Source organism: Telmatherina bonti, assembly GCF_933228915.1.
Source record: "Telmatherina bonti genome assembly, chromosome: 14".
Classification (NCBI taxonomy): domain Eukaryota; kingdom Metazoa; phylum Chordata; class Actinopteri; order Atheriniformes; family Telmatherinidae; genus Telmatherina; species Telmatherina bonti.
The window spans coordinates 19798054-19821735 of NC_136612.1; the positions used below are offsets into that span (position 1 = coordinate 19798054).

The 23682-nt window shown below is 39.4% G+C and overlaps 1 protein-coding gene across 1 annotated transcript in view; it reads left to right on the forward strand.

Annotated features, from left to right (window-relative positions):
• Positions 1 to 17564: 17564 nt before the first annotated feature.
• LOC306765162 (voltage-dependent T-type calcium channel subunit alpha-1I-like) overlaps positions 17565 to 23682 on the forward strand; it is a gene marked incomplete at its 5' end in the record, with an annotated part of 138867 nt that continues 132749 nt past the window's right edge. The window contains one exon of the mRNA XM_079252531.1: positions 17565 to 17796. Within this exon, the coding sequence (XP_079108657.1) occupies positions 17565 to 17796 (232 nt within the window). The remainder of the gene's footprint in view (positions 17797 to 23682) is intronic.

The window sequence follows — 23682 nt, forward strand, 5'->3', positions numbered from 1 at the left end:
CTATTGTTTTGTTTATCCGCAGGTAAATTTGACAACTATATCCACTCTAAGTTCTCTAATGTGCCTCCAAGTGGAATTTTCCTGCGATAAGGGTAATATACCAGGAAGTGTGGGAAGAATTACACCCACAGCAGAACTAGCTACCGGCGCAAATGCAAGTATATTTCTTGGCCTTGGAGGGTGCACACCCAGCATCCCGGCACTGAGCTCACTGCACCATTTCTCCTGATTTTAAAACCAATTCCATGTCAATCTGAAAAGGTATATGTCTACTTTAACTAAACTTAAAACAAACAAACAAAACATTTACTCCATCGAAATAAACACAGTGAATGATTCTCTTTTGAATTCAACAAAAGACAAACTGAAATTCCTTCTGGAAATATCTGCTTTTCTGCTTATTTTACTGAAATGGTTGGCTAGCTGTTTGCTTTAATTTTCAAGACATTACTTTGAGATCGTCTAAATTGGACTGCGTCCAGTCTAACTCTCTTATTACATGTCTTGATTAAAAATTAAGTGACATCAGTGCCATACTGATCAGTATATCAGTGAAACAATGCATTACTGGCTGTAAAGTATTACACTATAAATCAACTGTCAGTGATGATATTAACCATAATTAACTGGACAATATTTTAGTGCTTAAAAAATATGAACCCAAGTTAGACGTCTACTGAGAGCTCATTTCACAAAATCCACTATTCGATAAACTTCTAATTGTGAGGCGACATTGGGTAGAACAAAATGATAATAAGCTATAATGAAAGAGAGGACAGTAGGGAAAATGGGGACACACAATGAGGTGAGAGGTGGGGAGAGGGGAGACTGAGTGAGAAAGGTAAAGTAATGATTTGAGAGATGCAGAGGGAGTCAGAGAGCGCCAATGTAAATAATTTAGTAAATGTCAATAAGAATCTAAATGGGGAATAGGGATTTAGGTGCAAATTGGATCATTAAAGTCAATTTGTTTGCATACAGAGCTGCTTTGCTTCACCACCAAGGGTCAAATACATCACATCAACTGAAATTAAAGAGCAGCTGAGCAAATCCACACTTTCCCCCAGTGGCAAAAGCAATATGAAGGTATAGGATGGATTCTAACATTTTGTAAGTGAATGATAAACCAACGAGCTTAAAAACATTATATTATATTATATTATATTATATTATATTATATTATATTATATTATATTATATTATATTATATTATATTATATTATATTATATTATATAAAACTGCGTGTAGAGCAAAACAAAGTGTGTCATGTGCCACACTGCTTCCCCCACTCATCTCCTCTGCAGACGCACTGAGCAAAACAATATCACGACTTTGTGGAACATGTCAAAGTTGCTTATAACATTCATGTGGTTACTCCCAGCAGAAGAAGAGCTAGCTCCGAGTCAAACTGTAGCCCCTGCAGCCCCTCTGGTAGTGCTCCCTACTTCAGAAACACAAGGCTAATGCTAATCTGGTTCGGTCCCTTCCTTTATCCGGTAACTTCTTTGTCAATGACTGTACCTGTTTTTAGAGGTAATGGTGAAGGTTTGTCCACTATTTATCCTTTTAAAATACACACTCCTGTCGTTTGCTTGGCGCAGCCTTTGTAGGGAGAAGGGGCTAAGGGCTGCAAGAGGATGGAGTAGGCAGAGATTCACTTGAATGTACAGAAGCGTGCGGCCGGACCGGCTGGTAAACACGTGGCTGGAGACCAACATAGGAAGACGGTGTGTGTGACATCACGCTAATCAGGATGAAATGGCATCTCTAGTTGTTCACAAAGCCTTTTTTTAATCCCATGAATCCAGAAACAATTACTTTACATTTGTTGCCCATTGAACTTATTATATAATTAAAAAAAAAACCCTCCATTATTCAGCACAGTTGGTTTTTTTATTGTATTTTTTTTCTAATTTACTTATAACTAAGACATTTAACATTTTTACTCACAAGTCTCTTTATTTACCTCACTGAATTTCTCAGATAACATTTTAATTACGCTAAACAAAACCAGAGTACTTCAACTCATAACTGAGGCAGCAGTTTATGTAAAAGCAGTTTCCCTGCTGAATCTATGGTATAACTGTTGGGACATTATATGCTTAAAGGCACAAGGAGAAACTTGAATGACAGTCATAATAGTCCATAAATATCAGGAAAGTATGCTAATAATGATGATGATACTTTTCTTCATCGGCTGATCCAGTTTAACTGAACCAGTCACGCCACACATTCATATCTGATGACGTAATCAATATCGTTGCTCTGCAAATTAAACTAATAAGACATGTTACATAAAGTAATTACTGATTTCTTAAAACTAGCTGATCATATGATGATGGTGTATCCTTCATCTGACTCGTGCAATGAAGGAACACACACACACAATCAAGCAGTAGACATGTAGATAAATTGAGAAAATTGCACAGTGTTTCTCAATATAATTCCAGGGAAGAGTGGCAAAACAATGTACCCCCTCAGCGATGCCAAGGGGTACTTTTATAATCCATTGTGTATGTCAAAAATGTATACTCTTTAATAATGATGTTTTGATTTGATTAACAACCAGACTAATATATAGTGTGGGGCAAATTGCAGTCCTTACTTTAAAGTTTAATTAGCACAGAAATATGATGTGATAGAAGTAGAGATTTTGATACGTCTGTGACGAGAAATTTTTAATCAGTGGAGGGTAAAGCCCAGCTGCATAACTGCCATATATAATGATGAAGTAAATGGAGAAGATACAGTCCCAGGGACTAATGATTCAGTGAAGAATGTAATGCGTGCTGAAGAAGCAGGGTCTGTACTGAGAGAGACACGCAGCAAAATGTGATTGATGCAATAAAAAATGCGGATCAAAAAGTTTTTCTTTCTTTTTTCTTTAATGAGGGCACATAGAGTATATACTGTATGTAAGGAGGTAATCTAACTACCACAAACATTTCCACATCTCTATCACTGTAGAGAGATGTAAAATAATTGAATGTATCTCAATGTGTTTTATCATATTTTTGTTTTATCAGTTTATTGTTGTTTGACACCAAACTCTGCACAAACTCTACCATTGAGTCAGGTGTGTTGCAGCAGGGAAACTCCTAACACTTAGAGGATCCCTACTTTAACCCATTAAAGACGCACCATGTACCTTTCCGACCTTAAAGCATTCTTGACTCGTTGAATGGCACAGTGACATTTATTATGCAGATTTCTGGAGACGTTGCTTCCCAGCAGTTTTCCGGGTCCAAGAAGCCTCATTTCCATCTGGGACGCTGCGTGATGTTGCAGCTGAGTTTTGTTTTACACACATTGTCATGAGATAACAAGAGGATATGTTGACACTGGTCATTTTGAACTCATGCTACGGCTGATTCAGCAAAGAAACATTATCAGAGGAAGAGAGGAAAAGAGAAAGAGAAACAGACAGAGCAAGAGATAAAACTAGGATCAAGATGAGACTGTGTTTTAGTAATTGGAGAGACCTTACAGTACAGATAGGATGCAAGATGGATGCTGAATTAGATGCTTGACACGGGGTGCATCACTGAGAATACCTGCTAAAGTTCTGCAGTCCGCCTTTAAGCCTTGGTCTTATTTTTTAGAAAAAAAATCCACAATAACAGACTTAAAAGAGCAGATAAAGAATTTCTCCACAATAATAAAGTTATGATCTGGTGTCTAGAATAATTTAGGAATGTCTGAGAATGCATTCCAAGTGTAGACAATGTGTTTCTTTTACTACCTGAAATGTGAAATTTCTATTCTTTTACTGTTTTTTTTAAACCCCACTTCTTGACAGAAGATAACACCATGCAATTCATGCACACAGCTGTTGTTGATCACGTTCAGCAAATAATCAGAAAACAAACAATTATAAACACTGAGAATTGCACACAAATACACTTTACACTTGCTTGGAACTGTAGCAGTTGAAAAAAATCATTATTTTATGTTTTTAACCTTTACGTTACAGAAGATCATGTCTCATTTGTTTAAGTCGTAGGACTGAACAGGCTTTTTTCTTTCTTTTCAAAAAATAAATATATTCAGCTGTTAAACACATGCTTGACCTCCTTATCTCTCCCTTATTTTCTTTCGAAGCACTTGAGACTTCATGGCCAATTGAAGCTCAGTTCGGCTTTCCTGGCATCTCTTAGTGGAGGGTCTCCACTGAAAATGCAAAAGAAGTGATGAACAAGAAGCTTTATGCATTTAAATGGAAGTCTGTCCCTCCCTCCATGCTGTCCATTTTTACTCCACATGATCCCCTATCTGTGTTTCATTTTCTCCAATTCTCAGTTTTTCTCTCTTGCTGATCCCCTCTTTATATTCATGATTCCACAGTTGCTCACATCTCCCTCCTCGCCTCGCCTCGCCTCTCCTATCCTTTCCACTACTCACCTTCCTGTCCTTTCTGTCTTCTCAAGCCTCCTGTGCTCATCTCTCCTCTCTCCCTTCACTTGGCATGCACTCATGTGGGATCACAATCCTTTATCTTTACGAGTGGCCTCCTCTTTTTGCCTATGCGAGTGTGTACAGTACGTGTGGATAGAGTGGGGGGGGGGGGGGGGGGGATGAGGCGACTCACAAATGCTCCAAGAGCCATATTCAAATCTCATTTCACACTGCTGAGGGTGAAAAGACCTGACACAGCACTCTGTGGGAAAAGGAAGGGAGGCAGAGAGAGGGTGAGAACGAGAGAAATAGTGAAGAGAGGAATGTGAGAGAAGGGACGGAGATGATGGTGAAGACAGCGCTAAAAGTGGAGGAGGAGAGAGAGGGACACGACGTGGGAGGGGAGGAGAATAATGGCTGTTGGCGTTAAGCTACCTACAGGAGGGTAAAGCAGGAGAGGGAGAGAGAGGGCATAGAAATGAACACCATGCAGTGTGATCTGACAAGGGGGTGGGGGGGGCAAAGAGCAAGATAGAGAAAAGAGGAGGCAGAAAATCACTGGAGCAGAAAAGGAAACATTGTATTGACAGTTTTGCATAACTGTTGCCACCACTTTTCTCTTTGTACACGTACTGATTGCATACGTTCTCCAGCTGAAGCTTTGTATCACTCTTGTGTCTTTCCACTGCCCACCTCCCTTCTGTTTTGTAAAATGTATATTTTTATGCAAATGAGGTAATTACTGAGTTGCATGGCTTCATTTGAGCTATATGGTGTGTGAAGTCACTGAAGACTTTGTTGATCAATATGAATTCAGGTTTTGGTGCTTGTGATTATGTTTGTATCAGCATCATGGCTCAAAATCACAAATTCCCTTAAAAGTGCTGTATGATTCTGCATATGAGCAGAGTTTAAAATGCTTTCCCATACCTGTATCACATATACTGCCTTTTTAAAAAGCTAGAAGTGTAGAAAGACGGTTTTGTTTGCTGTCCTTTGCATTTTTGCTCCCACCCTGCTCACTCCTCTCCTCTCATCCTCCTCCGTCTTCATGTCAACCTTGCTTACAGTTACCTCCTTGCTGCGCTGTCTTCATCTGTCTCTGTCTCTTCTGTCTCACTTGTCTCCATCTCCCCATCGTCAATTTTTTTACATTGAACCCTCCACCGTCCTTTCCTTTTCGTTCCTCTCCCTTTTATCTACATTTTCCCCTTCTTCTCCTAGCTACTCTACACTCTGCATACACACACACAAGCCGATCTCTTGTGTTTACCTGTCCTTGACTGATTCAATCATTTTTTTTCTTTTCCTTTTGTCCCTTTTGTCTACATCTCCCAGAGTTTGGTTTGGTCTCTACAAGCACCACTGGCTGGGTAAAATTTTTTCCATCTTATCTGCTAAACTACAAACACATAGTATACAAATAGTTTGGAATATATAACATTTTTAAGGATTGCAACTTGTGCCAGACCATCAATGGCATCATGTGCTGGTACCAAGGAAACATTAAGTATGGGAAACCTGCATGTTATGTTTTCTTGTGTCCTTAGTTCTGGTTTCCTCTGCTATTTTAGGGTTTTTCCTGTTTTGCCTTGTTCCATGTTTATTAGTTCACCTGGATTAATTTAGCTCATCAGTGTCACCTTTGTCTCGTTTTAGCTCTGTGTATTCATACCCCTCACGTTTGCTTTTACTTTGCTGGTCCATTGAGTTTTATGCAAGCCTGCATTTAGTCCATAGACCATATAAGAAAGATGGACGGAGCCTTTGTCGGTTAAAAGTGAAGCCTATGCGGAAGTGCATGAAACTGCAGTTCCCCCTCATCCGCTAGGGGCTGGCTGCAAAACAGAGCAAATCCCCATGTTAAAAAGACCAATTTCACAGCAGAAATAAACATGCTTATAGCCTGGTTCAAAAATCCATTTTCAGTTTAAAGGGGTGCTTTTATGGTATTTCAACTTTTCTGAGCTTTCTACAGTGTTACAGTGTTGAATCCTCATCAGACATGTGAACGGCACTGTTTTTTTATCACCTAAACTCATGTTTGAGTTTGAGTTTGAGTTCCAGCACTCTCTCTGTTCAGTTTCCATGGCGACGAAAAACACGTTGTTTTAGAGAGTTTTTTCTACTTCAAAATCCTTGTGACGTCCCGGGGCATAAGGTTCGGTGATTGGTTACCTTCTACTGGTTAACAAGGGCATGTACAAATACATCAGGCAGGTGGAAAACGTCAGATAGTTATTTCGAACGATGGCTGAGTTTACCAAAGAGAGACATCCTGCTGCATTCGTTGCTGTGGGTTTGGAACTGCACTTCCCCCTTCATCCACTAGGGGCTGGCTGCAAAACAGAGCAAATCACCAAAGACTCCCATGTTAAAAAGGCCAACTTCACAGCAGAAATAAACATATTTACAGCATGGTTCAAAAATCCATTTTCGGTTCATAGGTCAGGTTTACCTTCATGACAACTGTGGGGAGAGTGAATTTTTTCTAACTCACCCGTTTAAAAGTAATTAAATCTTGAAGTTCAGCATATTTAGGGGCGTGTCCTTTTGATTGAAAGGTACTGATCTACCGCTTTAGTTTAGAAGAACGTAGAACAACTGCGGATTTTAGCCAGTTAACAACGTGACTTAGCTTTACCCCGCTTACCTTCGTTAGCTGGTTAGCTCCTGTTATCTCCGGGTTAGCTTGGTTAGCTCTTAGCTACAGAAAGCTCGGAGTTCGCTCAATGTCAATCATCCACCGTGACGCTCACAGCCCCCCTCTCAGCTCCACCTCTTTGCCCATATTTGTATTTTCTGGGCGAGACGACATGAATGCCTCTGCCAAGATTGCGATGGTAGGAACCGCTCACCGAGCTTCAATTCAGCTCTTCAGAAACCTGTGGGTGACGTCACGGAGGCTACATCCATTTCTTTATATATAGTCTATGATTTAGTCCCCTGTCATTTAATATTAAAGAAACTTACTCTGGAACATTCTCAGTGTCCGCTCATCTCTAGCACAAGTACTATTTCACACTTCATTGTAAAATAGCTTTATTTATATTCTTTCTTTTTTTTTAATTCTTCATAACAATACAGCTCTGACATGTTAGCCATGCTGTTTACCACCTCCACCTTCATCAGCACAGTACATGGAGTTTGCAGTTTGACAGTGCCTGCACTCATGAAGCATCATATGCAAGCTATGCAAACTGGAAACATGAGCAATATTTCACTCCAGTGTGGCTGTTTCTTCCTTTGTTTTCCTTCTTCATTCTTACCTCATGTGTGCAGGGTGATAGCCTTCAGCATGCAGTTGTCTTCCTCCCTCTTTCCACCTTTTGCATTTGTCATACCTGTTTCCCATTGTTGCTTCAGATGTGCTGCCAACACAAACATAAATACAAGCAAGCATGTGCATACCGCGCTCAGGCACAAAGAACGCTTCGGCAATAGAGCAGGAAACATGAATATTGACATCTCACATGCATACACATGGACATGCGTTCACACACACGCTTCGTCAAGGCAGCTCTCATATCTCAAGCGTGCCTCCTCAGGGTTGATATCAAGGCTTTGTCTGCTCTCTCTTTGTCTCATGTGCTCTATCTTTCAGACACAAATGTACACACACCACGTCTTCAACTCGTGCCCTTTCTCCCTGAGTTTTCAAACTTTGGATGGCAGCTTCCTGTCACGGCATGAAAGCAGTGGGAGAGAGATTTCTGAATGGAGAGCTAGAGATGGGGAAGAGACAGGGGCAGAAGAGATAAGGGGCACTGACAGATGTTCAATTCAATGCATTTTGTCTCTGAGAGAGGAAGAGAGGAATAGATCTGTCGTTACTTCTCCTCCTCCATCACTTGGGCTTGCCTCAAACCTCTGCTCCTCTTCACCCTGTTGTGTTTTCCTCATGTAAAAATCCCACCTTTACCAAGAATGACTTTATTCCTTTGATCCTGTAACAATAACTTTTATGTAAATTTAAAATGCAATGACGGATAAATAAACCTCCAGTTCCTCACATACAGCAGAGCTGCACATTTCCTGAATATGTGTTGTAAACAATTTAGTTGGATTTGAGATGAGAAGGCTGAAGGTGTCAGGGTGAAGTTAATTCACAAAAACCCTCTGAAACACAATTAAATGGCTTCTCTTGTATTTGGAATTAGAAAGATGGTCTTGCTTTCAGCCACTTAAGGAACACCTGCAACAACGAGAGTCTCTACTGTTGCTGAATGGCCAACTATTTGTTGAGCAAATGACAGGAAGGTGGAGAAAATTATGTCACAACTAAATTTGTGATGAAGGGTAGCATCTGAAATCCACATACACACATGCACTCAGACAAACTGGACACAAATTATACATGCACCTGCAGCCTATACAGCAGTCTGACTCTAATTTGAATTGATCGGCTTCGGTCCCACTGTGACTGTCAGTGTATACAGCAAAGATCAGACTGCTGTTAGATCTGGTTTGGAAACACTCATATATGCAGCTAACCCCGCAGAGTAAAAGCCTTGACCCATCAAACTAATAGATTAACCGTTTGCTTATTTGGCACGCCTACAAGGAGCGCTCTGTTCCTCGCTCGCAGGCAGCCAGAGAGAAATGGATGTCATTTATCAGGGGGAACGAATGACAGCAAGAGCTCTAATAGTAAATCATTGGCAGCATTATTGGAGCTACCCTCCCTCACCAATATGGATTTGCGTTGGGAAACTTGGGGAGTCTGTAATAAATCAGTCAATAATGCGTGGAAGTGTGTACAGAAATACTACCCAAATGGTTGCGTAAAGCTAAAAGACTAAACTCCACTTTCCCACATCATTTACACTGTCTCTTATGCATGATAATGAATGTGCTGTTAGCCGGTCTGTGACTGCAGTTGGTTTGTTCTTGCCTCATTCGCTGTTTCTGACCTGCCTTGTGTTCTACTTTTGTTTTGAATCACGTCAAGACGAAGAAACAGAAAAATGATTACACTGTGAGATAAAATTATTTTCATTTAAATACTTCAAGGTTTATTGTACAATGTTTTTATATGACAGCGAAGCATTACATTCCTACCAGAGTAAATGGTCTCATAATCCATGCTCCTGGGTTCTGTGTCATGGCAACAGGTTCAGTAGCATGCTCATACACAGTAAGGTACATGTCCTTTTTTGCAAGTCCAGTTCAAGTCAAGTCTCTTACCTCATGTCCAAGTCATCTGCCATGTGGTAGTTGTCGTTTAGCCTGCTTAAAAGATCACAATATGATATACAAGAAGTTTATAATCTGTTCTAACCATTCTTCTGCCAGCATTTTGTAACAACACTGATCTTAAGTTTGAACTGACTAATGCTCTGTCCCTCACCTCTGGACAACTTATTTGCACTACTGAATGTGGAAAAGCTGTAGATGTTCATAGAAATGTATTCAGACAAACAGATATGCTCTTAACAAAACCTATCAGTGTTTTTTTACATGTCCAAAAATGCATCTAAACCAGCAAAAACAAAATTTAAAAAACTACTCCTGTTCATAACATACACTGGATGTAAAGAGGAGGGCCACAAGCTACATGTCAGTGCAGGGATTACCTGGTGTCCAGTAAATATTCCTTACCAAATCTGCAACAAGATCTAAAAAAGTCACCCTGTGAAACTGCATTGTTTATAGTGGGTTTGATCCCAGTTTGGTCCCAGTGTAATGGCATAATGGCAAAGTCAAAGCTTATGGAAACTGGGTTCACAGAAGTAACAACTCATGTCCTAGTCCTAGAGTGGAGTCCCAATTGCTGCAGCAAGTTTGGCAGCAGACAAACTATTTTCCTCCTTCCACCCAATAAAAACATTTCTTTAGGCCAAAAGATTCCCACGCAGAAATATTTAAGACCAGATATTTCTTTGCTCAACTTTCCCCAAAATAGCGATCGAGCAGCTGCTTGGGGGGCTCCAAGCTATATTTCTCTTTTTACTTTATTTTGAATGAGATTCTGCTTCTGTTGTGTAATACCCAGCAGTCTGTCTGGTGACACTGCTGAAAAATTGCTGGAAATAAGGCTGTGCTGGTGTACTGTAAAGTATCAGCACAGCCTCAGTCAGATTCCATTTATTTTTATTGAAAAACACCTCCTAAAGGCCCTTTTACGCTCTATGAAAAGATGGATACAGAGCATTATGTCCATATTTTGTATACTTCACGTGCATCATTTGTTCAGTTTACAAGGCCCTTGTGGATGCGTTTCCTGACTGAGTGAATGGAGTAGTACCATGTGGAGGCAGCGTTGAGCAGCGTAGCTGACAATGCAGCCTGCAAAAGGAAGAAGAAGCTGTAATGTATTTCACCTCTGCATAGACCACTGCAGTCGTCTTCTCAGAAAATGTACATTGTCATGATCTCCTCCACCATCCTCATGTTTACTGTCAGGTAAAACTGACTGTGGAACTCGGTGGTGAACTGTTACCTCTGCACTGCCTGCTGGTAAAGGAAATCCTCAATTCTGGTCCTCAAGAAACCGGTGTCCTTTAGGTGTTCCAAACGTCCAGCAGCAACACACCTGATTCAATTTACCAGATGGGACTGGGATTGAGGATATACATATATATATATATATATATATATATATATATATATATATATATATATATATATATATATATATATATATATATATATATATATATATATATATATATATATATATATATATATATATATATATATATATATATATATATATATATATATAAAGTTCCATCTTTAGAGATAGAAACAATCATAGAAAAATGGCTTAATCTTTGAACCAGTTGGATCAGACTTGTTTCAGCCAGTGTGTAATGCTTTGTATAAAGCACTGCAGATAACTGTGTGGCTGGATAAAAACAGCTGAAGCTTGTGCAGGGAATGTTTTACATGGTAAAAACAACAGCGTATAGATTGCTCTAGATAGCTGATGATATAGTGATGCAAAAATGAGTAAAACGCTCTCTGGACCCTCAGGGTTCTCAGGGTTGATGTGTTTGGTGGATCTTATAAGTCAGTTGCTAGAAACGATGAGTAAAAAGAGTAGGTGAGATAACAGTGAGTGGAACACCAGCTAGTAGGAACAAAATCACTTGTTGTCAGTCAAAAAATATACTATGAAATGGAAGAAGTACGTATAATACTGGTATTATATTTATCGTGTAAAGGCAAAAACAATGAAAAGCAAGGTTACAGCATGCTCGCTCTGTAAATACCACTTCTTAATAAAACTGTGTATGTGGCATTTAGTCACCATCTAACGTCCGTAGTCAGTGCAGCGAGCCATGATAACATATAGGTTGCAGTCTTCACTCACTACTCTTTTGCTCATTTCCCAGGCTGTCATCCTCCTTTCAGCCAATTAATTTGTTATTACTCTTGAACTTGACCCAAACTGTAAAAGCTGTTAGCATGATACCAATGCTTATAGTTTTGATCCCTTGACAGCACAAAGTATTGTATTATTGTCAGCAGTGGCTTGTCATGGTGTTGGTGAGGATTTACAAAACAGCAGTCATGCTGACTCAAAGACACAAAGACGTATTCAGTATTCATATGCTTGGTTAGAGCTAAGGCTGTTAAAACAGATTAAACTGATGGGGCCAATGCTTTAATGTAATCCACTCGTAGCAACTCTCTAAAGATGATTTCTGACACAGAGCTCAGTCTCCTCTTCATCACTGAAGGGAAGACACAGTGTGAGAGAGAGAAGTTCAGAAAATTAGTGAGGCATGGTGGGTAATACGGAGAAAAGATCAGTGCAAAGGGAAGGATGAATCTTGAAATCTACTCAACTTTTCTGGAAATGACTTTTTATATAAATGCTTTTACTGCATTTTATTTTTATCAAACTTTTGAAAACACATTTTAAGATATCTATTTTTGGTACATCTTATCTAAACAGACCATTAAGGATTTTCTCTTGCACAGCATATGGTAGTTATGGGTAATTCTCCCCAGCTGGCTGGTTTGTGATCTATAACCAATTTCTGGACCACCATGGCGATACTGCAGTGTCAGGATAATGCTGCTGTAAGCTGAACGTGGGCTTGACACCAACATGTCCCTTATTAACCGAGCCTTCGAGTGTCTGGTTATAAACCATTTCACTGCATGAATATTTTACCCTTTTTTTTAGACAAAGTTCAAACTACTTAATTTGACACTTGCTGATCACTCAATTCTTGGAAAAAATAATACTCTCATGCATTGAATTATCTATTATCCTAATTCCGCATTGAACTAGTTCAAATACACGTTCGCCGATGTTCTATGTTAATTTTATCAAGAAGTTATTGTAACAGACTGATCAAAGGAACATAGTCTTTCATGCTTATGTGTACTGCTCCTTTACTCTGAGTGTTTTTTAGCACAAAATGTTGTAGAAAAGGCTTTTATGCTCATACTGTAGAGAAAATACTGTTTTATGTTTGGTGCAGAGCAACATTTCCCATAAGGTTCCTTCATCTTTAATCCATCATAAGAAAAATGAGGAATGGCATAATTTGTGTGAGGATTTGGGGGCTCAGCTTCACTCTTAGCCCACTGTGATTTACATAAGTAAGCGTTGAGTTCTGTTCAACACAATTATTGTTTTAATTATGACAACACTCTTTTGTTGCATTCAAAGCTAAGAAATTACAAAGTTTTGGACACAACGCCATAAACATCAAGGCATTAAAGTAGTAGCAATGATGCTCTTCTGTAATGATTTGATGCTTAACCTTCAAATCAGCTGCAACCAGTGGACAAGTTGCCAAGAATGGTACAAGAATGCAAAATTTACATAAATATTTTACCTGCAATAACAAGGCAGCCATTGTTTGAAGCTGCATCGTTAAATTTATCAAAGCCAATTTCCAATGAGTCACACAGGGGTTTCGTCATGCTCAAAAATCCTTTTAAGCTGACGTTTTTAAACATAACATTGGTGCTAAGTGAGACATATTAAGGTTTATTTGGCAAGGTGAAGATGCAGAGTGGAAATTATGATCTTCTCCGTTATATGAGGCACATTTATCACATTTAGAGGGCAAATTTATAGTGCTGTCAAAAAGCCAGCCATCATGTTCAGCATTGGCTTCCTTGCCTGTTGCTGCTTTTTAAATGCATTATACTCCATCATTGGACATACTGATTGTCCCACTGAAGAAGTAATATTTTGTTGTAATCACACAGCAGTAGGTGTCAAAACTGTTTTACCATAGGTATCCAAATGAAGCAAATACTGACATTAATGTGACTGGAAGGGTGCCAGGTTTTTAATTGTGTAATGTGTTTGTACGTGCCCAAGTCGTCTCCTCAAGCGATATTTGCCCAGAAGTGACTGTAATAGCAATAACCACTGCCTGTGTTTGAATGGACCCTGCACATTATGCTTGTTCTGATACACACACACTTGCACACACACAAATGCACACGTACACCTCAGGGACTGGACCGATCATCAGGGATATGCCTCATATTTTCTCATATGCTCTGTGTTCTCATTTTTAGTGACCGCGTGTATCAGGTGTGTGTACTCACAGCTGATAACACTATCACCTTCACTGTGACACAGTGAGAAAACCAACTGAAGCGATCGTAAGGCAGGGAGATATGTTAAGTTCTTGTGAATGCCAGGCTGTGTTAGGCTCATAGTTGTCTCCAATTCTATGAAATTCAAAAGCACCAACATGTAGATGAACCCATTGGCTACCAAAGACACTTTATGATGTATTCTGACATATTCTGATGTATTTTAATGTATTTTGATGTATTTTGTGATTTCTGTGAATGGAAAGCTGATTTGGCCAAGGGCGCGTCGAAGAACCTCCGAAATACTTCCTCCAAGCGTGCACCCAGTGTGCAGTCAACATGTTGTGGAGCTACTCTGAGTGTGCACCTCAAAGATGCCCTGATGCACACATCTGGCAAAATCGGTCCTCCACATTTCGTAGTCCCGACAAATAAGCCAAAATGCTCCAAAACACTCAGGCTCTCTGCTAAAACAATGCCTGGCAGCCAATGAATTAAGCACATCTGCAACGTAGATGTATTTCAAAACAAAAACCTTTGATAGCAACTGGAGGTACCGAAATACCTAATGCAATGTTACAGTGTTTGTCTCTGTGTGGCCCTGCGACGGACTGGCGAGCTGTCCAGGGTGTACCCTGCCTTTCGCCAAAAGACTGCTGGGATAGGCTCCAGCTTCCCCGCGACCCTTCATTGGATTAAGCGGTTTGGATAATGAATGAACGAATGAATGTTACAGTGGTATGTTAAATTCATTTCTAGATGTCCCGATTTTGCAAAATCAGGATCTTTGGAAAAAAACTGGCAGAATCAAAAGTTGTTCCACATTAATCAATAGTTTTTGTTTGGTGATTGTCTTCATCTCCTTCAGTGACTCTTGATGCTACATGACCTCAACAAGGAGGAGTATATGGGACAGAAAAAGTGTAATTTGTTTGTCTAGGTCAGAGGTGTCCAGCTCCGGTCCTCGAGGGCCAGAATCCTGCAGGTTTTCTATGTATCCCTGCTCAGACACACCTGATTCAAATTAATTAGTAGTATAGCTTAATCAGTTGTGCATGTCATTGGCTGTTTGATCCATTTAGTGGAAGCTAGATGTGTTGGAACAGGAATACATGGGAAACCTGCAGGACAGCGGCCCTCGAGGACCGACTTTGGACACCCCTGGTCTAGGTGCAGTGTGAAAGCACACTTGAACCTGAAAAAAGGGTTGCAACCCCTCAGTCAAATCAAGTTTCCATCACACAGAGTTTAACGGACTGTTAGGTGTGAAAATGACCTTTTCTCCCACTCTCAAATGCCTGATATCAGTTCATTTTCCCAACTTAACTCTTATCTGAGTTCAAGTTATCCACTTTCACTTTCTATGTATAATCTATTAACATTTTTGGTTGTATTTATGTAGGAACGTAAAATACGTTCAAGGCTTCACAAGCTTTTAAACATGACAGTTTTAAGAACACTGTTCTTTTTCTTTATTGTTTGAGCTCATTCAACAATTTCTCAACATCACATTAATACCTTGGACATATAAGATTTTTATGCTTGGTAAACACCCAGTCAAGGGAGAGAGCAATTTATTCCTCAGCCTTTTTTGTATTCACACTGCCCATAAACAGTCTAAAAAGGAAGATCGTGCTACTCAAACCATCCACACTATGTCTTTGGTGTTGTTTTCCACCCAGCCTCTTCTTGCGTCTGTCTCAGACTGTCGCAGTGAGTGTGTGTGGGAGGGGGAAGCAAGTTTTTTCCATGGCTCATCATAGGCCTTAGCTCATAGTGCAGCTAAATGGGTGACTGTATATCTGCTACCCCAATTAAGGGTGCTAATGTGGTAGAACGTGTATACTGTGAATATGTGAATGTGTTGTGTGTGTCCGTGCTGAGACATCATTCAGAGCCTTGTGCATTGTCTGTCTCTCTCATTTACTTTCTCTGTGACACAAACACAGAAAAGCAGGAAGCACTGCCACCACACTTGGATGTTAGGAAAAGAATATCATAGTAAAGGCGAAAAAACAACAACAATTCTTATTGATTAGTGAAGTCAGATATATCCTTTTGAGAGGAATATGATGGTTATACAGACAAACACCGGCATATGAAAAGTCTTACAGGAGCAAAGTCCTTGCAGCCACTTCTGCGCAGCTGTCTCCTACTTAGCTACAGTCGATGGTAATAGCTGCAGGGTCTCCCTAAGAGGCTTTGTCATGGGAAATAAAACACAACAGAATAAGAATAAACTTCCTTCCTCCACAGGAAGCAGCTGTTGCCATGGAAAAGCTGATTAAAATGGCCAGCTAGAAAAAGACGAAACGGTATGGTATGATTTTGAGACATAGCATTAATTAGCACAAACGTTGCTCATGAGATGATAAATGGAGACACACTGACCAGTTACTAGCAAGGTAAAGTATTACACGTTGGGTAACAATCTCTACCTGGTTCAACATCAGGATTGGCTCTGAAGCTGTATGATATACAGGTCACTAAATCACATCTGTCCTATTTTCATTGCTTGTAATGAATAGCCTTTAATATCATTAGCCTATAAAAACTAAGTCTGCTCTCCCCTTGGCACTTAATCTTACTCTGGGATTTAGTGCAAACAAACACATTCAATGCTGCATGCATATGTGCAGACAATCAAAAACACACATACACATCTAATCTATTTGTTTGTAGCATGAAAATTTGAGCAACTAATGGTTAACGTACATGCATGATGTCATGCTTTAAAGCATTAATACATGTATTCAAGACTGACAAACGACAATGTTTGGCCTGTGTGTGTTTGTGAGTAAGCAAGAATATGTGTTTTGTATGCATGTGGGAATGTGTGCAAGATTGTGCATATGTCCAGCGATGCACGCGTCCAGCTTTCGCTTGGCTGCTTGCCTCTCACCGGCTGCCTTCTTTGGCTGCCAGTTAAAAGCAAGAGGTATAGCAAGGCTGGTGTGTTATTATGCATTCACTTAGACTGAAGTGCTGCCGGCCAAATTGTTAGCTGGCCTGCTGGTTTAATGCATGTGAACGCTGGCTGAGCCAACAAAACAAAGTTTCTGTCACTCCGTCTGTCTTTTGCTCTTTCTACTTCTTAAATTATCCCTGCGTTTGGCTTTCAACCATCAGTCGAATAACATGACTTCCCCGCCACCTCATGACAGACATTTTTTCCTTAACCGGGAGTGTTTTGGCTTTTGCACATTTGTCTGTGTGCCATATTCAGGATAGTGTATCCGTTCACATGGCAAGTGGTCGGAGATGTAAAACCGTTTTCACTCAACGCCGCGATGGGGTTAAATGAAATGTCAATGAATTCCAAGTGATCGCTGACACTGATTTACTCTCCGATGTTGCACGGCTCTGTGTGCGAGGACTGCGAGGTGATTGCTATCAGAACGCAGAGTGAACTGAAGTGATTTTGCCATTTTGTTTAACAGGCCACAGACGCTGCTAGAGGCCGCGGGGCCGCTGAGAATAAAGCAGTCGCAAAGTGTTTGAATATTATGAGGCAACTTTGTGAACATGGCTTTTTATGTGTGTGTGTGTGTGTGTGTGTTGAATAAGAACAAGACAACTTTTATTGTTCAGTCTTGTAACTCCTGTTAATGTTAATTTATGTTGTGTTTCAGATCTCAGCTGGGTTGCAATGACGAGCGAGGAGTGTCCTGTGCCGCTGGGGAGCATTTCCTCAGCAGGGCCAGGGCAGAGTGAGGAATACAGCTCGGCGCAGGCTGATGACATCATCGAAGAAGTGGGGCCAGGTGATGATGTCAGTATCGGTAGTGATCTGAGCACTCTTGTGGTGCCTTTCCCCGAGCTGGCACCCGTGGTCTTCTTCTGCCTCAAGCAGACCACCTGTCCTCGCAACTGGTGCATCCGTATGGTCTCCAGTCCATATCCTTTCATTCACAGAGGATAAACTGCTCATGTAACCTGAAACATTACCTTTATTTACATCGTTTCATTTTAACTTCAGTTTTTCTCACTGCCTTAGTTTTTCTTTTAAACGCTTACTGACACTGGAGCTTCCGAGTCCTCTGCTGCATGCCTACCTCCTTTTTTATGATAACCTAGCGCACATTCTTATTTTCTCTGAATATATTTTCATCCTGAACCTCTGCCATCTACCCCCCCTACACACACACACACACACACACACACACACACACACATACACACACGCACAATCCCCATTCAGCAGCAGTCAGTCGAGAATCTTCTCAAAGTAAGTGCGTTTGACATCCTCATGTGCAACTGCAGGGATCAGCATTGTACAGCTTGTACATTGTAATGTGCATGTTTATGTGAATACGTTTGTGGGTGTGTGTTTTTGTGTTTGTGCTTTTAGCTCATCTAGAGAACAGGCAGCTGTCGGTTCGCTAACAACACCAGTGGCAGTGATAAGGGTGATACTTCCCACATTATAGCGACACTGAGCTTCCAGTGGTGCTGCTGGGGAAATGTCTGTATGACTGTGTTTGTCTTTAATAAGTTAAATACTTGTGAGATGTCACTGTGGTCTGATATAATGTCATGTTCAAGATCAGAAGAGCATGAAGGATCCAGAAACCTTCCATCACATTTTATCATCGCTAGTACCTCGCTGTCTCTTGTCTCTAATCACATTTCTGATAAGATAGCTGCTCTTTCTGATTTAACGCAGGAAGCAAAGTTTTCTCTTTATGCTATTTGTGTTAAAGCTAAATGAGCACAAACCTGCAAATCTAGAGGCAGAACAGAATCTGAAATGCAGCCAGTTTAGGTTGAGGTCATGTAATTCCTTAACATTAATATCCTATTTTTTTTTTTCTTTACCTTGAAAAGAACAATTAATAATTATTAAAACCATGATGTATATCTATTCACGACACAGAATTTAGACAGCTACTTCTGTCACATCATCAAATACTGAAATAAACTAGTTCCTCTAGAAGTATGTATGTAGTATGTATGTGTGTTTAGCAGCTAGAGCCAATCTAACCTAGTTTTTCTTGTTTATGTGGGGATATTAGTTCAGCTGGTTCCTAGAATGGTGTTTTACCATCTCGTCTTTGATAACTTTTTGCAAAGTCTAATCTTGGATCCTGTTTCTGAGGCTTGTGAATGGTTTTATAGATTATGATCAATATTTTTTCTCATCTATATGAAGGTTTTTCTCTATTATTTGCATCCTGGTGAATGTGTTTGCAACTTGGCTGGATATTATGATTAGGGCTGTTTTTTCTTTGAACCATATTGCCACGTGTCATGGTGTTACAGCCCTGCCTTGAAGGTTATGACAAATTGCTGGAAAGCTTCTTGAAGGAAAAATGATTTTATGATTCGATAAAGTGTATAAAAATCTATTTTGGAAAACAATACAAGGAGAATTTAACAATGAAACTAAACAAATGAGGGGAAATTGTTGTGAGTGTAGTGACCAGCGAGAGCTACAAAGATACAAAATACTGGAAAGCTAACTCCCCAGCTCCTGATACTGTCACCCATATTCACAAACCAGCAGGGTGCAAACACACAGGGGCTCATTTTCAGGCGTGCACCATGAATTTGCAAGTGACACACACACTTTATTTATGTTAATGCATGAAACAAGACATACATGTTAGGTTTATTGATCACTTATTATTATTAGTATTTTAGCAAGTCCCAGGAAGGCAACCATAAATGTCAAGCAGTGAATCAGCAATCTGCAGCTACACACATAATCTGCATTAGCAACCTGGAGCTGTAACATGTCACTTTGGTTATGTGTTGAAGTTGTTGGTTTCCCATTGAAGTTGACTTTTCACTTATTTTCTGTTTTATTGAAACAGATTTATTCCTTGCTCGTTTCTATTGCTTTTGTTTCATGCATTTGCTCCTCAGATGTATTGTATTGAGTTGATTTCACCACTGTTCTGTGATCGGCATCCAAATCAGCTGTAATCAGTCATTATTTTCTCTTTGTGTATGCCATGGTTCCTGTTGTCCAAGTTGTTTTGTGACTGGTTTTCCAGCAATCTATCTTTGTGTTCTTCTTTGTGAATGTATGAGCTACAGCTAGTTATTGTCATTTTCACCACTTTTGCTTGAATTTGTCACTCTTTTTATATATAAAAACTCTTTTTTCATATATAGTGACAAATATATATATATATATATATATATATATATATATATATATATATATATATATATATATATATATATATATATATATAGTACCAGTCAAAAGTTTGGACACACCTCCTCACTCATGGTTTTTCTTCATTTTCTTCATTTCCTTAATTGCAGAGTACAACTAAATACATCCACACTATGAGGGAACACATGTGGAATTATGTAGTAAACAACAATATATATATATATATATATATATATAAATATATATATATATATATATATATATATATATATATATATATATATATATATACATATATTCACATAAGCTCATGTGTTAGGCTTCAAACTATTTCAAACATGGTTTGAAACATGGATTTCTATACATTTTTGACTGTTTGGGCAGAAATTTCAGGGTGAGACTGATTTAGTGCTATTTCAACTGAAAAGAAAAGGCCTACATCTGGCATTTCTAAATAACTTTTTTGCCCGACAGCTTTTATTTATTCAAAGTCTTTAGGCAAAAACATAAAAATCCTTGTAATTGTGTGACCCAACCATTTAACGCTAGCCAGTGAAGGGAAACTAATACCACAGTAATATGCCTGTATTACACACAGACACTTGGGTGAGCAGAAAATCAGTCAGCAACACTGAAGTTGTAAGCAGACAGTCAGACTAAATCAGGCAGCCTGACTATCTGTTTGCGTTTTAGTTTCTGCCTTTGATATTTGAGAGAAAGAAAAAGGTTTCAGAAAGATCCGTTGGCCTCCAGGACACAGCACACAAACATGCTGATGCATACAATACAAAGATACACAGTGAAGAAATCTTGTTTCACACCAGAAATGCTTCTATTGCATTACCCTAATTGTGTGTATATGTGTGTGCGTTTGTGTGACAGAGATATTGAAGAAAACGGAGAGGTGCAAGGTGCGTAGTTTTGTACTGCAGTTTGAGGGAAGGTTCTTATTCACATGTTAAGGTGGTTTTCTTCTGGTAGAAGCTTGGGGGACACAAATGACATCAAATCACATACTGTATGCCTCAGTGATAAATGCTGGCTCACTTGTGCTTTTACTGTAACTAAATTAGTACTGCATGGGCACTTTAAAAGTTTGCCAGGCATGTGTGTGTGTTTGTGTCTTTTTTCTGTGTAGTTATCTAAAAGCCGTGTACTTCAAATGTGTGTGTGTGTGTGTGTGGGGGGGGGGGGGGGGACTTGAAGTGATGCAGGAACTGGTGTTTGAAGTTCAGTGCACTCAAGCAATTATTAGCACTGGTATGTGTGTTTTGCACTAAACTGAAGTAGCCGTGGCTGTGTGTTTCCAGTAGATATGTCAGGATGCTTATCACAAGCTGTTTGCTTGGATACACGAGAAAAGACCATGGCCCTTAGACGCAATTGCAAAATAAGCCCCGTTTCATGGTCATCTTATAGTGTAAATTCTTGCTAAATGTGTGTGAAGGGGGGTAATAAGTGGTTGTTTCACCATCTCTTTGCAGATCAATAATTCTGTCCTCCACTTAGTAGCTGTGAGAGGCCTTCAGCAGCACACACATACAAACACACATACGCACGCACACAACATTGCTCTCCCACGCTCGCCTGCAGCAGAGCACCTGGAGCACCTCTCTATATTGCACCCCACTCACATCCTCTACCTAACACTCTATACAAAACAGCCAGCTGATATAAACCCAGTTTTCTCACTCTATTCAAGCTGGTTTTCTTTTTATCTCACATTATTTACATGTGGTAAATAGTATTGATGTCAGACAAGTCAGATTTCTGTCCCATTAAAATCCATCTCAGTCCTGATTTTATGTAGAGACTAATGCAGTCCAGTTTGTGTGCAATGTTTTGTACGTGTGTGTGTGTGTGTGTGTGTGTGTGTGTGTTTGTTCACATTCTAACATGGCAATCAAATGCTGACATGTAAAACAAACAAACAAACAACAACAAAACCTTTGACATCTTATATAAGTTTCTGCCGGTGAAATGCTTGATTGTTTTTTAAAGTAAAAGTCAAACGTAAAATATTCATTTAAAAAGTTGCTCTGTGACAGATTGGCGACCTGTCCAGGGTGTACTTTACCTCTCGCCCAATTATTACTAGGACAAGCGCCAGCTTCCCACAACCCTAACTGGACTAAGCAGCTAAGAAAATGAATTAATTAATTCATTTTGAATGATCATTTGTATTTTATTCCATTTTATTTCAATTTCATGGTAAAATCTAAAAAATCAAAACAACAAACAAGTTATTTCCAAATTGTGGACACTGAGGAGTTTTAGCTTTCAATATTGAGCTAGTGTAATAAGTAATAGCAGAAAAGCCACACTGGATTCAATCATAAAAAGGCAGTTTGCATGTTGTTCCCATGGTGGTGTCAGGTTTTATCAAAGTACTCTGATTTTATCTGAAATATGCAGTCATTCTTAAATCAGCCCTATGATAAACTGGCAACTTGTTAAAGGTGTTACAAGTCTCTCATTCTGGTAGGACTAAGTTTGTAAATATTCTATTTGCTGTACAGCTAAAGTGAGCATTTTACTTGAAAACTGAAAAGCATTTAATTACGTTATCTCCGCTGCAGCACCCATGACCTTCTCTGAGAAGAAAAGCTGTTTCCGAACAAATCAACACATAAACAAACTCAGTGCATTTAATAAAAAGTCTGTGGAGAGGCTAATTTTGAAACTTTTAGTCTGTAATAGATGTTTAACTGATATGATCATGTTTTGGGCTTGTGCTAAAATATGAACAGTCTTTTGTTGGGTCCTACGGTGCGAACGCTCATGCATGTTCATAATGGAAAACCTAATGTGAACATTAAAAAAAAGTTTGGATAAACATGAAAGGATGTGTGCATAGATGTAATAATGAAAGAATGGATGAAAATTCAAACAAAAAATGAAAGACTATTAAAGAAAAATCCTCAGCTGCTGTGATGTTTCTAACAGCTCGGTCTCTTGGTTCGAGAAATTGCGTTCCATTTCTGTGTTAGCCACCTAGCACCAGCAGCTTCTCCAATCATCTTAAATTTTTTTCCTGATTGATAATACTTTAACTGTAAGCTGCTCATCTCTATAACTTAGTGTATTCTCTCCTGAGTGACTGAGCATATCTCACTAAGTAAAGCTAGATCATATCTTCCCCTTGTTAAATCAACTGAACGGAGAGAAAAGACTTGAATTCATATATTTCCAAATGAATAATTTTGTCTTCCTGTCCAGCCAGTCTGCTGCATTGTCTCTTAGTTACACGTGGAAAATTACTTCTCATCAGTGATTTGTCTTACAGGTCAAGCTAACAACAAGACAGGTCTCTTATACTCATTCTGGCTTTGATAGCTTAATTAACAGCATCCAGAGTAACCAGACCTGTCCACAGTTACTCCTGCTAGAGACAAGGAGAAGATGGATAAGAAATTACTTGACTCCATACTTAGAATACTCATCTTAGCCATTTTATTGTGGTCTGCAGTGGCGATTCATAACCCTGCATTGTCATAATGACTGTACATTGTATGGCATGTTTTGAAACTCGATTATCAAATTGGAGATAGGAAGTAATTACTTGCAGTTTGTAGGAAGGGGAAGCAGTTGATTGTGGGCATAAGTTCTGAAGAAGCAGAGCTCTGACTGATGAATGGCT